This window comes from Aspergillus bombycis (assembly GCF_001792695.1).
Source record: "Aspergillus bombycis strain NRRL26010 chromosome Unknown contig00019, whole genome shotgun sequence".
In the NCBI taxonomy this organism is placed as follows: domain Eukaryota; kingdom Fungi; phylum Ascomycota; class Eurotiomycetes; order Eurotiales; family Aspergillaceae; genus Aspergillus; species Aspergillus bombycis.
The window spans coordinates 328,859-344,479 of record NW_019170021.1 but is presented as its reverse complement, the minus strand read 5'-3'; the positions used below and the strand labels follow the sequence as shown (position 1 = coordinate 344,479).

General features: G+C 50.0%; 7 protein-coding genes across 7 annotated transcripts; 5 read left to right on the top strand and 2 right to left on the bottom strand.

Annotated features, from left to right (window-relative positions):
- Positions 1-172: 172 nt before the first annotated feature.
- On the top strand, positions 173-793 carry ABOM_002783 (nitroreductase family protein; the record flags this gene model as incomplete). Its single annotated transcript, XM_022529913.1, has 1 exon — positions 173-793. One exon carries the CDS (start codon positions 173-175, stop codon positions 791-793), a length of 621 nt encoding a protein of 206 aa, XP_022391727.1.
- A 284-nt stretch (positions 794-1,077) lies between these two features.
- ABOM_002782 (uncharacterized protein) lies at positions 1,078-1,935 on the bottom strand (the record flags this gene model as incomplete). Its single annotated transcript, XM_022529912.1, has 2 exons — positions 1,078-1,187; positions 1,257-1,935. The coding sequence occupies 2 exons, from the start codon at positions 1,933-1,935 to the stop codon at positions 1,078-1,080; spliced, it is 789 nt and encodes a 262-aa protein (XP_022391726.1).
- Positions 1,936-2,517: 582 nt separating this feature from the next.
- ABOM_002781 (RTA1 domain-containing protein) lies at positions 2,518-3,513 on the bottom strand (the record flags this gene model as incomplete). Its single annotated transcript, XM_022529911.1, has 3 exons — positions 2,518-2,990; positions 3,051-3,293; positions 3,342-3,513. 3 exons carry the CDS (start codon positions 3,511-3,513, stop codon positions 2,518-2,520), a joined length of 888 nt encoding a protein of 295 aa, XP_022391628.1.
- Positions 3,514-4,383: 870 nt separating this feature from the next.
- ABOM_002780 (uncharacterized protein) lies at positions 4,384-5,717 on the top strand (the record flags this gene model as incomplete). The annotated part of the gene is made up of 3 exons (XM_022529910.1): positions 4,384-4,412; positions 4,527-5,195; positions 5,255-5,717. The coding sequence occupies 3 exons, from the start codon at positions 4,384-4,386 to the stop codon at positions 5,715-5,717; spliced, it is 1,161 nt and encodes a 386-aa protein (XP_022391728.1).
- Positions 5,718-7,849: 2,132 nt separating this feature from the next.
- Positions 7,850-9,277, top strand: ABOM_002779 (uncharacterized protein; the record flags this gene model as incomplete). The annotated part of the gene is made up of 4 exons (XM_022529909.1): positions 7,850-7,943; positions 7,999-8,315; positions 8,375-8,505; positions 8,566-9,277. The coding sequence occupies 4 exons, from the start codon at positions 7,850-7,852 to the stop codon at positions 9,275-9,277; spliced, it is 1,254 nt and encodes a 417-aa protein (XP_022391618.1).
- Positions 9,278-11,444: 2,167 nt separating this feature from the next.
- On the top strand, positions 11,445-13,133 carry ABOM_002778 (inorganic phosphate transporter; the record flags this gene model as incomplete). Its single annotated transcript, XM_022529908.1, has 1 exon — positions 11,445-13,133. The coding sequence occupies one exon, from the start codon at positions 11,445-11,447 to the stop codon at positions 13,131-13,133; it is 1,689 nt and encodes a 562-aa protein (XP_022391619.1).
- Positions 13,134-13,527: 394 nt separating this feature from the next.
- Positions 13,528-15,240, top strand: ABOM_002777 (flavin monoamine oxidase family protein; the record flags this gene model as incomplete). The annotated part of the gene is made up of 1 exon (XM_022529907.1): positions 13,528-15,240. One exon carries the CDS (start codon positions 13,528-13,530, stop codon positions 15,238-15,240), a length of 1,713 nt encoding a protein of 570 aa, XP_022391624.1.
- Between the last annotated feature and the right edge of the window lie 381 nt (positions 15,241-15,621).

The window sequence follows — 15,621 nt, the reverse complement described above, 5'->3', positions numbered from 1 at the left end:
CGATCGCCTCGGATTTAAATTCAATTATTAACAACGTCATTATCCGCGATCTGTCCGATTGGGAAATCTATAAATACTCATCAATTTCCTCGCTAGCAAAGCTCCACCATTCCCTCTCTGCCCAATTCACTACCCACATCAATCCCCAACCAAGCGCAAGATATCCCACAAAATGTCCAAAGGCAGCGCCGCCCTCCTCGCCGCCCTGGCCAACCGGCGCTCCTACTACGCGTTGCGCCGCGAATCCCCCATCGCCGACAGCAAAATCCAGTCCATCCTCGGCTCGGTCATGCTCAAAACGCCGTCGGCATTCAACTCGCAGACCACGCGCACAATCCTTCTCCTCAACCAAGAACATGAGAAGCTCTGGAACATCACCAAGGACGTGCTGTTGGCGCGTATCGGACCCGAGCGATTCAAGCCAACCGGGGCGAAGCTGGACGGCTTCAAGGCGGCGTACGGCACCGTGCTGTTCTACGAAGATCAGCCTGTGGTGGAGGACCTGAAGGCGAAGTTCCCCCTCTATGCGGAGAACTTTGAGCCCTGGTCAGAGCATACGAGTGGTATGCACCAGTTAATGGCGTGGGTTGCGTTGGAGGAGGAGGGATTCGGTGCCAATTTGCAGCATTATAACCCTATCATTGATGAGAAGGTGGCGGCCAACTGGAATGTCCCGGCGAGTTGGAAGCTGAGGGCGCAGCTTGTGTTTGGTGTGCCGGAGGGAGAGAGGCCCGCGGAGAAGGAGAAGATGCCGCTGGGCGAGTTGATGAAGGTGTATGGGGCTAAGATTTGAGCAGTCTGTTTGAGTGGTGATTAAGACTAGATGTATCATGTCATAGAATTGTAGCACAGCGATAGAGATCGTGCATTCGATAGAGAGTCATATATGACGATTATCAAATCTTTCTATTATCATTCTTGACCCCAGACCCGTCTGCTATGTGAGACATGTTACTGTGACACCTGTTAGAGTTATAGTTTCTAAGACACGACCTTAGCGCCATATGATGTTTTGGTCAAGTGAGATCGTCACTAGTTAAGACCTCCAGTTGAGCTGTGTGAGTGCTAACGCACCGGTCAAGCACCACCTCCACCAAGAGCGCCGAGAGCCCCTAATGCTCCCGACTTTTTCACGGCGCCGAAATCCGTTCCTGCATACGCCGAGGGCGGCAACCAGGCTGCTAGTTCTGCCCAAAGGTTAAACACAAAACCGAGCACGAGGGCATTATACCAGCATGGAGCCAACATTCACTCACCATCCGCTTTAGCCTGACTACTCTCCAAAGTATCATACCACGCCCTCAAAACCCACAATGCAATCAGGGCATCCCTCACATTCTGCTCCATAGATGCCGTAACAACCAACTTCACCCCCTCGCCCTTCCCCCCCTCAAACGCCACCTCCCTACCCCGAGCATCGGTCCACCGATACCCACCCCCAGTCCACTTCATCTTAACCGTGAACAGAGGTATCTCAGCATCCTCACAAAACAGCGGCTTATCGTCCATACTCTTCCCCGCGCTCAGAAGCGCCCGAAACTCCGCCTTCTGAAACCGCGACTTGCTCACCTCAAAGCGGATATTACCCAAACACCCAAGGGAGACGGAGGTGATATAATAGGCGGGGACATCTTTCCGGTACCGCGCATGCGCCGGATGAGCGAGGTAGAACATGTGCTTCTTCTGCGGTTCGGGAGATTTGCTGTCTAGTTTTGAAGGCGCGTCCGTTTCTATTCGTTCGAATTTTACGGATGTGAACTTTTGGGGCAGAGATGCTATGTCTTGGGATATCTGGTAGAGTGGTGTTGAGGGGACGGTCTCGGCGTGGATGAGTTTGTCTGATAGGATGAGAGTGGTTGGAGGTAGGGTTTCTTCTTCGGGAGTGGCTGATGTTATGGAGGAGTATGGAGGGGGCGGATCTGAAGTTGAGTCCATTTTGTCTGGGCTTGATTTCAGAATGAGGAAGTAGTAGATATGAGGTCGATGTTGAATATGCCGAGAATTCACCGCATAGTTACATTAAAAAAAGTTCGGCAAGTGAAACCACGTAGCCCTAATATTTATACTATAGCCCACAGGGCATATTAAGCGTCATGAGGGCTCGGCGTTGGAGCATGACGTAGTCATATGGGGTGGCAGTGAGGTGATCTGCGAGAACCCTAGCCCGGGGAAAGTATGTCTGGACGAGAACTTGGTATCGATATCGGGCCATCGTTGGTTCCTTCGTGGCAATGCACGACTGCCAAGACGCCGTTGGTTGTTAGACTCTCGTGTTTGGGCTGGGGTCCGTATCGTTTGGTGTTGGCGCAGCGCTTTTGGAGGAGTCAATTTGAACGGCGCTTTGCTCGACTGTAGACTGTAGTGGTGATTAGTGAGGCCCACTATGTAGCTGCTGGCGATAGCTTCATGGTGTAAGTAGGAGTTGTTCAATAATATATAAATTCAGCATTGCCAGTCAATCTATCGCATATGTACAACAAACAAGGAAAAATATGTTCCAGAACACAAGTCGTAAAATCATACAGGCTCATCGCGTAGCTCAGTGGTCATCGTATAGGACCGGTCTAAAGACGCCTCCGTCTTCGCCAACGGACTCAAAACCTTCGAAGGATGGAACAAACTCATCCCCACCATAGTGATGAACATCAGCGCCGCATCGAACACATACATGAATACCTCATGGCTAATCAGGTACCCATCATTGCCCTGCGCATACTCGATCAAGCGGAAGATCGACCGAATGAGGATCAGAATGCTGGCGCTGTATAACCCCAACATAACAGTCTCCCAGGTAGCGTCGCGCCAATTGCGAGGGAAGATGGAAGTTCCAACAGATCTGGACGTCGGATTCCTGCGAATGCGGTAATGAAAGATGGTCGCCACAATGATGAAGACGCTGAAAAACACCAGTTGCACGCATAACCCTGCGATGGTGACGTTCTCACCCGTGTTCATCGCACTGACGGTGCCGCTTGCCATGATTCCGCCGCCTAAAATATCGTCAGCATTCCAGGAAAATGAATGATGGAAACGTTGGAACTGTTCTATACCTGTTCCTTGTGCGAGGAATGCGATCACATCACCCGTGACGAAGATTGTCGTGAGCCATTTGGTAGATACCGGACTTAAATTCTCTGCATCGAGATATCTGATGAGGCGGCCCAGTGTCATGTATATAGAGGCAGCGTAAAGAGGGGGCGCAAGAAGAATCAGAATAGTCCCCACAGCATAAATTGGTACGGACTCCTTGTTGGAATGCGCCAGTGCACGACAGATATATCCTATTATCTGGACTGGTCTTTGTTAGTAACTTGGTGAATTCCACAGAAAGATGGACTAACAAATTCCGCCAGTCACAAAGACTAGAAAGTACCAGCATTTCGGGCGAACAGTTTGCCAGAGATGATAGGCCGTTGTTAGGGTGAACAGAACAATGAAGATTACCGCTGCGACGAGAGATGGTGTATAGCGGTACAGTTTAAAGTCGATCCCGCCATCGTCGTTACCACTCATGTTGACTGATATCACAGGTAATTGTGAACTGCAAGGGGAAGGCTATAATGGACCCGTGTTAAGTTGAGGCTTCCATCTTTCCTTGTAGCGGCCGCCTTCATGTTTTAAAGGGGATCTCGAATTCGAATTCGAATTCGTTATCGTTTCCACCTCCGGATCTACTCCGTATAATTATAGTCTGCGGATGTCTCCACTCGCGCCAGGGGGTCAATGGTAAAGATTGAAGAGCCTAGAGTAGCCAAGCCTGGTCCTAGTAACGGCTATCTACCGAGACAAAGCAAATACTCCGAGTGCTTCGGTTTAGGCTTCCAGGAATAACTAACCTTTGTATGTGCAATAGTGGTAAGCCGTTCTGATTTGTATGACAATCTAACATGCCCCACTCGCCGAATGGTTTGATAACAGGAGCCCTACGGGCGTTCACACTACATTGTGATGATTTAGACCAATCTGGACAGCACCCGGCTATTGATCTATAGCTTTTATCCGATCTCTCTTAAATCTGACAGTGGACATGCTAAATGCAATCTATGTGACCTTGGGTTGCTCCACATTTCTGTTTCCAAGATGCATCGTACAGCAGCTGAGACCCACACTTGCCACCATTCAAGTTAAGTTTTCAATGTAATGTGGATCCTCTTATTCACAGCGGCCAATTAAATATCCATAGCCCCGTATTCGAATCAGTGTTCGTTTTCGCTATCGTATTACTTCAATACGCCGCATCTGGAGCAGATACTGCTCGCGATCCCCATATCTGGGCCGTACAGAGATCTGATTTCGTTTCTAACGAATAACGAAGACTTCGTTTGCTTTACTGCTACGTCAGACGGAACATGCCGCCCCGGAGATCACACAAGAAGTCTCGCAATGGCTGTGACCAATGCAAAAAAAGGAGAGTGAAGGCAAGTACCCCGATTTGACAGCGGCATTTCCTGTCCATTTTATACCTCCCTTATTAATCGTCTCCAGTGTGATGAAGCCGATCCATGTTTAAACTGTACCCGTCGTAGTCTCTCGTGCAGCTACCAGCCTCGAATTGTTACACCACGACCTGAACCCAAGAAGAAACATGCTGAACAACTAGTTGCATGCTCCCCAGCTCCCGGTACATCTCTTGCCGAGATATCTGCACGAACCGATGCCGCCTTAAGTGCCTTTCAGCGCAATTTAACAGATACGGCATACTTTGTGCGCGAGTGGAATGGTCAAGACCCCGAATTGATGCACCATTACTGTACCTCCACATGTACCACCTTATCAGATCGAGAAGATGTCCACCATGTGTGGAGAATCGAGATTCCGAAAATCGCTTATTCCTATGAGTTTCTCATGCATGGAATCTTATCGTTATCCGCACTCCATCTGTCATATGTCAAGCCCGAAAAACATAGTCATTACCTCACCAGCTCCACTTTCCATATGGCCCTAGGGCTCCAAACCTTCCGAACTATACTTCGGAGGCCAACCGAGGAGAATTGCTATGCGCTGTTCGCATTCTCGAGCCTCATCATGGTCTGGATCTGCGCAGTCCCGACAGACTCGAAGGATGCACAGCCTCTGAGCAGCGTGATTGAGATGTTCAACCTCTCCCGTGGTATAACGACCCTCTTGGAGTTTTTCCCATTAATTCACAAGTCTTGTCTTGGGCCACTGTTTTCTCAAGATTGGAGCGAGAAAGTGTATGTGACCTCTTTCATGTCATCGTGACTTGTCTCTTTCCAACTAATTTTATTAGTAGGGACACCCCACTTCATCTCTTCCGTGGTCTTAGTGACCAGATCGATCAACTCAGATATCGGCTCACGGTCGAAGTACTTGAAGAAGAGGAGAGATCAATCTTAGAGCATGCCATGATGGAGCTGAAGAAAGCCTGCCAACGTATTGAACGCGCCCGCACACCCTCTGCCTGCGGCATGGTTTTTGTTTGGCCGATTACAGTCCGCAACGGATTTCTTGGCTTGATTGAGAAAAGGCAGCCTCTTGCCCTTGTATTGCTTGCTTGCTACTGCGCACAGCTACATGTGTTCCGGCGTTTTTGGGTTATGGAAAGACGTGCAGAATCGCTGCTATCCGAGGTCTTGGCAGTTATGCCGCCTGGGTACGCGGATCTCTTGGACTGGCCGCGACAATTCTGTTTGCATGGTCCCGATATGGAGCGATGGTGTGTCCTTCATCCAAGCACGGAGGGAATATTTGAGTGAACGTGCTCTCATGTCTATGTTTGAATCCAATACATGTCGAAGAATTTCCATGTTTATGACTTTCTCCTGTCTAAACTTGAACGGGCAATTATTCCAGCAGTCAAATATGGGGCACAAAGGCTGTTCCCGTTCTAGCACTGGTAGTATCCACTGTATTGTTCCTGAATGCTGCATGAGGGCACAAAAATTGATGCCTAACATAATGATCACGTGTCCACCATCCAGATGCTCATAAGCATGCACTAAGCCAGGAATGGTAATCCGAGAGGGGGTTTGCTCGCCCGATTAGGTTAGTGACATAGGAAACCATTCCGACATCCACTGAATGCACAAGTCCACCTTGAAGAATTGATCGCTGCGACCAACCCTAAAATGAGAATCTCCATCATCTCGACGGCTATTACAGCATGCTGTCTATTTATAGTAGGATGCGGTACGAGGTCTTTACGGTGTATCCCATAGAAAACTTTCAAAGCCCCATAACTGATGAACAACAGGCATCTTACTCTACAACAACACGCGGGTCCCACCGGAAGCTATGGACCGGCATGCCTACTGCGCTGACTGCATTAACTATGCAAGCCGCGTGGATGACATGATCCGTCGTGGCAATAATGTCCGGGGAAATAAACAGTTCTTTAAATACGCTTCGGACATGTCGTGTCGCGGCCAGCTGCTAATTAGCAAGCGGTGTCTACGGTATCGCCGGGCGTTCCTTGACAACTCGGATAGGTTTATGTTCGATATTGAAGTTCCATCTCAGGCTTGTATTGCTATCAAAGCCTGCTAAGACGCTCCGTGTCTTCTTTCGCCTTTCCTGTTTTTTGTCTTCTGTCGCGCTTTGGGTTGAGGCAGCGTTGGCCAATCTGTCAGTGCATTGATACTGAGAACTGGATCCCAAGAAATGGGGGAATGGCCCAAACCCAAAGTCAAGCCATGAGGTGGGAGTTCATAAGGCATCACCTGAATGGAAATCATCGCCTGTTGCCACACATTGGCTTGGGAGCAACTTGTTTCTTGATTACGATAACGTTGGGTCTGATCTAAAATATCACTCATCTACATTGCGAAAATTCACCAATGCGAAGCGACTGAAAGTACTATGGAACTTATGTACATAACATATCGATATAAGGCATGCATATAATTCAGAGCTATGGCTTTTCTTGATCAAGAATGCACATATAGGCGGAGGAAGACATACGGAAGGCATAATGTTCATACCTCATGGTTATTCTCGACTTGTTAATGTGGGTGTTGAGATATTCACTCGTCCATCATAATGAACACGTGTATCTTAATCAGATAAGATAGTTTATCAGGTAGTGCTGACGGATGAGTGAAAAGAGGGAGACTTGTGCTAGGTCTGTCGGATTGATGTGGCATATAAGTATGCTGAAGTCCTGGGAGCTGACCTCGGACAAGAAACTGGTTTACCGATTGTTCTTGAGTCAAGTCCGGCGTCTTGTCTATTCCAGGGACAGGGACATGGCCACCTGTCAGCAGCAAACCCGGGATTTCTGGGGCGAGTATTATGACTGGCTGAAGTTGGTCAAGCAAAAATATGATCTAGACCATATATTTTGATGCTATCCTTGCGTGGGAAGCGAAGATTGGGCAGAGGTAACGAATGGGAAGGGATATAGTCTGCTATGTCAGAATGATAATGCTCTTCCTGGCCCATGTCGCTATGTATATTTTTATCTGTACGAGGAAGCGAATGAAGACAAGCTATGGTGTTTCGCCCCACCAACATGATCACGTAACTCCTTGGGCACTGCCACAAAATCATGCAGTGGTTATATTGATCGACACCATCGCCTGGCAAAGGCTCTTTCCGTAAACTACCACCAATAGCGAGGGTAATTATTCAGACCTCCGTTAATTTGGGTTCGCACTTGGCTGTATTAATTGCGGAAGGGATGGCAGAGGATCGAAAGCGTCACTGCTGGGAGTGCCTTCGACGGTCCTTAGTATGTGATTTCACCCGACCTCAGTGTAAGCGATGTTCAGCGACCGGGACCATCTGTCCGGGGTACAATGATACGCAGCCTCTCAGGTTAAGATGGCTTGCACCGGGAAGAGTGAAGTCTCGAAACCGGAAGCCAAAGAAAAATGGCACCAATGAAATAATGACGAAGCAATGGGCTAGCCCTAATTTTGTAGTTAGTCCTCCAGCGGAGTTGAAAACCGACCTACATGTGTTTATCCAGGCGACAGAATACTGTCAGTGAAAGATTTCAGGCAGACATCTCGTCAGTTACACTGACATATTCTCCAGATAATGCTTGCATCTACCCCGATCTACTCCACATCACTAGACTTGGTCAGAACTCTGCCGTATACCAAATCACACCTCCGATCTTCCAGATGGCGATTGCGGCCCATCCTGATCATATCCGACTCGTGATTGTCTGCATGACTTTGAGTCACCGAATGAATCGTGCGAGAAATGGACCCGAGTGCCATGCGCTGGCGCGGAATTTCTTTCACTATCGCGGCCAGCTGATTCGATCTCTAAGCGATGATATTAAGGCGGAACATAAATGTATGAGCGACCTCGTCATTGCAGGCATCCTGACACTTTTGCTCGTTGATGTACGTCAGTACACCCTAGTGGACCTAAAGATAGGACTGACCATACCGGGGCACACAAGTCCCAACAAGGTGCCTCGCCGCATTATCGATGCCATCTTGATGGAGTACGAAGAATCATCATGTTACGTGGCGGCATACGTTCCCTGGCGCAATCAACCGGCATGGTGCCGTTACTTCTCTTCGTCGTGTTGTACGTGGTTGTAAAGCACACCGTTCTGTTCGATAACTGCCTGAACTGACTACCGCACAGAACCGCCGTCATGGGAGATACTTCCTCGCCTGTACCTAATTTGACCATGGCGACCTTGCATCTCGAGGAGCTTGACTTCATGATTGAACGGTATGGCGATCGACCATTCGCCTTCGGGACATGCCCAACGGCCCTATTTGCTGAGATCATTAAAATCAACTACCTTCGCGTCCGGGCCACGAAGAGTGACCCCGAAGCGCCCAGCGTCCTCGTCGACGATGCGTATGAAATCCTTAACCGAATCCATGGCTTCTCTCCCGACCAGTGGGCCGAGCCCAAATTGGCGTCCCACGCAGAATGGGCCCTTCTAGGAAACATCCACCAGGCGGCCGTGGCTCTATACTGTATACTTTCTCTACAAAGCTTAGCCATCCTCCCTCAAAGCTCCTTCCTGCAACACCATTGCATCGCCCATGCTCAACTTCTGCAGAGGCTTCTGATTGACGCGTTGACTTCCCACCGATTTGAAAGATTCATCATCTGGGATCTAGTGGTGCTCGGCGTGGCGGCAGTAAATGACGCAGGAACCCGGTCTTTTGTACGGGAGCAACTACCACAGTTAAGTCGCTCTACCGGCACATATGCACCTCTCATGGCGGAGACTCTTTTGGAGAGATTCTGGGCGTCAGGCGAGACGCATTGGGATGCGTGCTTCGATCAGCCTTATACTTTTGCCATGAATATGTCTGTGGATGTTAGTGGATTGCGGTAGTTAATCTGCGCTTAGTGTGTTTTCTCAACCCTTTTAGTTCTACACGTTTTTCTCTTTTCATATTGGCTCAGTTATGGATAGTTTCTTGTCACATGTGTTGCATTCTTGTCCAATAGAAGAAAGAAGTCCAAACCACATCTGGAACGGGTCTGTGCCCAGGGGATGCCAACAGAGGTCACTGATTGGCGCTGTTAAGACTGTGTCATGCCACAAGATAGTCGAGTCAGAACATATCCAGGTTGTGGAATCATGACAGAAAAGATCAGTAGGCGCGGTCACATTCAGTATGAATGTAAGAGATACAGCCAGGGCTCTGTATTCCACAAGACCAAAAGATCATATAATTTGGGATCAACGATCCTGAATGCCCTGGAGTCATCTATATAATATACCGCCGTTGCAACCGCCGTTACAGTGAAGTGGAAGGTTGCCACACCCATTGGTGTTGCCTTTGCGAGGACAAATTCGATGAAGATTTTATGTACACTCATATAAATGTAGTCCATGGCACAATATATGATCAGGACAACGAGCGTTATAATGATATTGACGATTAATGTGTTATTAGCTGAAATGAATATAGTTCTTCTGATGAAGTGATGGCGCTCATAGAGGTATTCAGTATCCATTCGCGAGTATTTTGATTTAGGATATTTATTTTATTCTATCCAGTGCGGTAAGCTTGGAGATACTATCTTGAACTTATGTGTGTGCATTGAATACTACGTTCACGTTCTGGGCTCGATATATCTTTTCTACAACAGGACCAAGAACAGCATTGGGCATCGAACTCTATCGATTCATGTGGTCTCTTCAGACACGAAAGTATAGTGTACTAGTCTAGAGAACATAACATGAATAATTAGACCGAGCTAGCTTATATGTCTAAAGATCTAGCTAGAGTATGAGCAATGAAAAAACATATATGTCGCCCGTAGAGAGTGTTGTGTTCCAGACCTTATGGTTTTTATGTGTGCACTTGTCGCTAAGAGCTGGCCTGACTGATTAAACACACACACACACACACACACACAAAAAAAGGGATCCATAAAAGAACAGAGGTTATACACAACAGCAAAAAAGATGTTGACGAGAGTGGGATTTGAACCCACGCCCCTTTCGAGACTGGAACCTTACTCCAGCTGAGAGATTATTAGTTATTTGTTCGACAAGATAAGTATTTATAGTGGTACTAACCGCCTTAGACCGCTCGGCCATCTCGCCTTGGTTGGAGTCTTGGTTTCAGAATGCAATTTGTAATCCCAAAGAAGCACAACATGATTTAACGTCGACATTACAGCGTAGACCCGACGAGCCCCGCACACAGAATACTACTCCACCAATACGCTCTACGGCGATGTCTTGCACGAATGCAAGAGCAGTATATGTGGAGCTCAAAATGATGTGCAGTGGCAAGTGGTCGTGTGTGTGCACTGCCTCTTCACGACCCACCAAAGGTCCGAGGCCAGTCTCTGACGCCACGACTGCGACGAACACGGGCAGAGACTCCCTCCCACGTGGGCTAGGAAATGGCTCACTTGGTATTTCGAAACGTCGGTTAATCATGACCTTCGAGCAATTTCCCCGAAGTGGCAAACGCCCTCGTGAATAAGAACTCATGCCAGGTGTGAAGGTTTCCGCCAAGTCACGCGCCGAGCTACTAAGATGGGCTTAGGGATCTCTTCTCACCGGTGCAGCAACCCTAAACGATATCTCGAACCTCACCCTCGACCAGAAGATCAGGAACGTGCTCGAGAGGGCCTTCTGATTGGGTGTCATCCATCCCCAGTACCATTGAATGGCGTCTCGGCAGCACTTGGCGCCAAGTCCGCTCCTCTGGGCACGCTGCGAGCGGAAGATGAGCCGTCGACCAATGTCTGTCAAGCGAGAGCTCACGTTCTCCAGTGTACCAATCATTACCAGCTGGCGTGCCCAGAAGAGGTGCAGCAATTCGATGCCTTGGCGTGAAGTCTGTAAGCACGTTCTCGCCGAACGTAGCAGTCCTCCCGACTGCAGTCGAGAAGGGTTCCTACTTAATACTCGTCCACCCGTAGAACAGTGTTGAGGTGCAGAGATATCCAGTCCTTCCAGACACCATCAGATTCCTACCAATCCTTCTCCCCGCCCTCCACATTACCTTTCGGTGCGGTTCGGCACGCCGCCCAACATGATTCCCGCCATTACCGCAAAGTATGACTGGATTTTGGCAGTGACCTCGATTGCCTTCGTCTTCAGCGCCTTCGGAAATGGTGCGAACGATGTGGCTAACTCATACGCAACGTCCGTGGCTGCCCGGACCCTGGAGATGTGGCAGGCTGGTATCCTCGCTACCATCACAGAGTTCGTCGGTGCCGTGGCTTTGGGTAGTCGTGTGACATCGACCATCAAATCTGGCATTATCAGTCCCGACCGCTTCATGGGCAACCCCGGTACCTTCATGTTGGCCATGGGCTGCGCGGAGGTTGGAAGTGCCGCCTGGCTGATGGTGGCTACGCACTACGGGTGGCCGGTATCAACCACGCAGACCGTTGTCGGGGCTTTAGTCGGTGTCGGATTCGCTACACAAGCAGAAATTTCCTGGGGATGGAAGAGTGGCAGTGTGTCCCAAATCGCAGCATCGTGGGGTATCGCCCCAGCTGTAGCTTGCGGCTTCTCGGCTCTCATCTTCGGTACCCTCAAGTATAGCGTGCTGGAGCGGAAGGATTCTTTCAAGTGGGGCATGCGTCTCATTCCCCTCTACCTCTCTGTGACTGGAGCTATCCTCGCCCTGTTCATTGTTGTCGAGGCCCCTACTGCCCCCTCGCTCGAGGAGTTTGGTGCCGGTAAGGCCGTCGGTATCATCCTCGGCGTCTTCTTTGGCTGTCTCCTCATTTCCTACGTCTTCTTCGTCCCCTACTTCCACCGTCGCCTCGTGAAACAAGACCCTCGCATCCGAGCCTACCACATTCCCCTCGGACCCTGGCTCCTCAAGGATGACTGCCCCCTCTACTGGCCTGGCAAGGGTGACAAATTCGTCACCAACTACTACGAAGACGCCCATGGCGAAGTGCGCGCCGGCCAGAAAGACAGTGAGAAAACATCCGGTCAGAAAGAGACGAACATTTCCGACATCGAGCGCACCGCCGAATCAGCCATGGCTACTCCCCAGATCCAACCGAAAAAGCGCATCATCGGTCCCCATGAGCGCTTCCTCGAGCCTGTCAAAGACCTCTCCTGGTTCAGCCCGGCCAAATACTGGGGCTGGACCAAATTTATTCTCCTCCAGGGTGTCACCCGTGATGTTATCACCCACGACTCCGAGCACCTTCGCGCCGTCCACGCCCGTGCCCACCGGTACGACGACCGCGTCGAGCATCTCTGGACCTACTGCCAAGTTGTCTCCGCCATGATGATGTCTATCGCACACGGCTCTAACGATGTCGCCAACGCCGTGGGACCCTGGGCTGGTTCGTACGCTACCTACCTCTCCGGTGCGGTGAACACCAAATCGGAAACCCCTGTCTGGTTCCTCGTCATTGCTGGTCTGCTCCTGGGTGCCGGATTCTGGTTCTACGGTTACAACGTGATGCGCGCGATGGGTAACAAGATCACCCAGATGTCGCCCACCCGTGGCTTCGCCACTGAGCTCGGAGCCGCCGTGACTGTCCTCTTGGCGTCGAGACTGGGTCTTCCTGTGTCTACCACTCAGTGTCTCACTGGAGCCGCTACCGGTGTCGCTCTCATGAACTTCGACATGGGCGCGATGAACTGGCGCCAGCTCGGATTTATCTTCATCGGCTGGATTTTGACCCTGCCTTGTGCTGGATTGGTTGCTGGACTGATATGTCTGATGGCTTTGAATACCCCGCACTTTTAATGGCTTTCTGGATTGATAAAAATGGGACGTTGATGGCGTTTTCTTTTTTGTATAGAGACTTCGGGTTTGTGCTTTGGATTGCTTTCACTACTTTATACCCCCGTTAATCAGATAGAGTTGAATGCTGAAAAATTATTTCCATATATACACTGCCTCTCCCTCGCTATACCACATAATTCTTTTCCATCTAAAAAGTCTTGGGTGCGGTTAACCAGTACCTTGCGGACGCACCTAATAACGATCGACACCAGGAACAAGCAGATCAAAACTATCCCCAAGGTTAACATCTACAAGGTCCCTACCGAGCCGAATATAACTTCACAATGAACTCGAAGCAAATCATCCGCTTTCCGAAACCACGCGCCCCAAAACCCTCGTTCTCAACCCCCTCAAAATGAGACCGCACGCCCTCCTTCCCTTCCTCCTCCCTCTAACCACCGCGACACCCAAGCTGCAAGACTTCGATGCCCTCGGCGCTTGGTTCGACGGCGTCAACGCCATAAACACCACCACAAATGGAGCACACAGCCCCACAAATAAAAACACCACGATTGCCATAGTCGGCGCCGGCATCTCAGGCCTCACGACCGCCCTCCTCCTCGATAGCGTCGGAATTCACAATTGGGAAATACTTGAAGCGAGTGACCGGGTGGGAGGACGCTTCCGGACGAAACTCGTCGGGGGCACGGATGAATGGGCCGAAATGGGGCCCATGCGGCTGCCTGTCAGGGTGCGGTATAACGATGGCGAGACGGTGGAATACTCGGACCATGCAATGGTGTTTCAGCTCGCGGAGCTGTTGAATAACATGAATGGGAACGAGAGTCAATGGAAGGTCGATTTTATTCCGTGGATACAGCATCATGAGAATGAGTTGCTGGCACGGGGGACGGGTCGGTTGGCTGATGGGTCTATTCCGACGCGGGGCGAGGTATATGGGAATGAAACTGGGCTGGGGACCAAGGACCCCATGACTACGGCTGAGTACGAGAAGACCAAGAGCAAGATGGAGCAAATTTTGAGTGCGACGGACATGCTGAAGTTCATTCAGAAGGATGTGTGGCGGGCCCATCGGGCTGTCATGGATCGTGGATTGGACGAGTGGAGCGAACAGGCGATGATGAAGCATGTGTTTAACGCTAGTGTGAATGTGACCGATGCCATTTGGACAGGTAGTGATTATGATATATTCTGGGACGAGATGCATCATAATTCGAACCTTGGGTTGGATGGGAGTCCTGGTTCCTTGGGGGAAACGGAGTGGGTTTGCATTGATCGTGGATTCAACCGGTTATCAGATGCGTTTTTGCCGCATGTGAGCGATCGGCTTGTTCTCGACAGGAAGATCCGGAAGCTGGAGACTGTTGATCACCCTGATGGACGCATACAGACGCGCTTGTCGTGGTATCCATCTGTTGGAAATCGGACGTACGAGAGCAAAACGTATGACTACACAATTATGGCGGTGCCCTTTACCATGACTCGGTTCATGGACTTGCCTACGTTTTCTTCAGTCCTGGGCCGCGCAATCAGTGAAGCTGGATTGCGGTTCAAGTCTGCCTGTAAGGTGGCTCTGCTCTTCTCGGAACGCTTCTGGGAAAAAGGTGATAAACCTATTTTCGGGGGCTATTCTACCCCGCCGAGCAACTCGGTTGGAGCGTTGTACTATCCCGTCTACGGACTGAATGAATCCCGCCCGGGTCTTATCATGCATTACCGTGGTGGAGATTGGAGTGATCGGTTCGTCAGTTTCTCAGATGAAGAGCATGTGCAGACTGTGCTGGATGCTGTGGTTTCACTGCATGGGGAACAGGCCCGTGAGCTGTATACTGGTGATTATGAAAGACTCTGCTGGTTGCAGGATGAGCATACTGCTACCTCATGGTGTCGGCCTGATGTCGAGCAACATCGGCTTTATATCCCAGCTTATCATCAGACCGAACATCATACGATCTTCATCGGAGAGCATACGGCTCCGACGCATGCGTGGGTGAGTAGCTCTTTACACTCGTCTGTAAGGGGTGTTGTGCAGTTGCTGTTGGAGCTGGGACTTGTTGATGAGGCGAAGAAGCTTAATAAGGAATGGATGGGGAGATGGATTCGGTAGGGCAACCGCAGTAGCTGCATATCAACCTGGATCCGAGAGATGTTGCCATTTACTTCTAGTACCTTGCGGGACATAGTAATGATAATTACGGAGCAATGGACAAGCCAAAGGCTATATTCTGATGACCAAAATGATATTAGCGGCGCTATCTATTTTGAGCGTGAGAGAAAGAAGTGATGTGGGAGTGAAGAAGAGTGGCCTTCGTCGGCGGTTATCGAAGGCATGATGGTAGCGGCTAGTACTGGCAGTAAGGTTGGCTTGGGGGGAAGGATTGGTAGAACTACCAGCATAAGCGCTGTGTCTGTCAGCCTTGGCTGAGCGTTCATGGGCTCTATTCTAAGGTCGAAAGTGTCTGCAGGGTACGAAGTTAGTACGCACGGT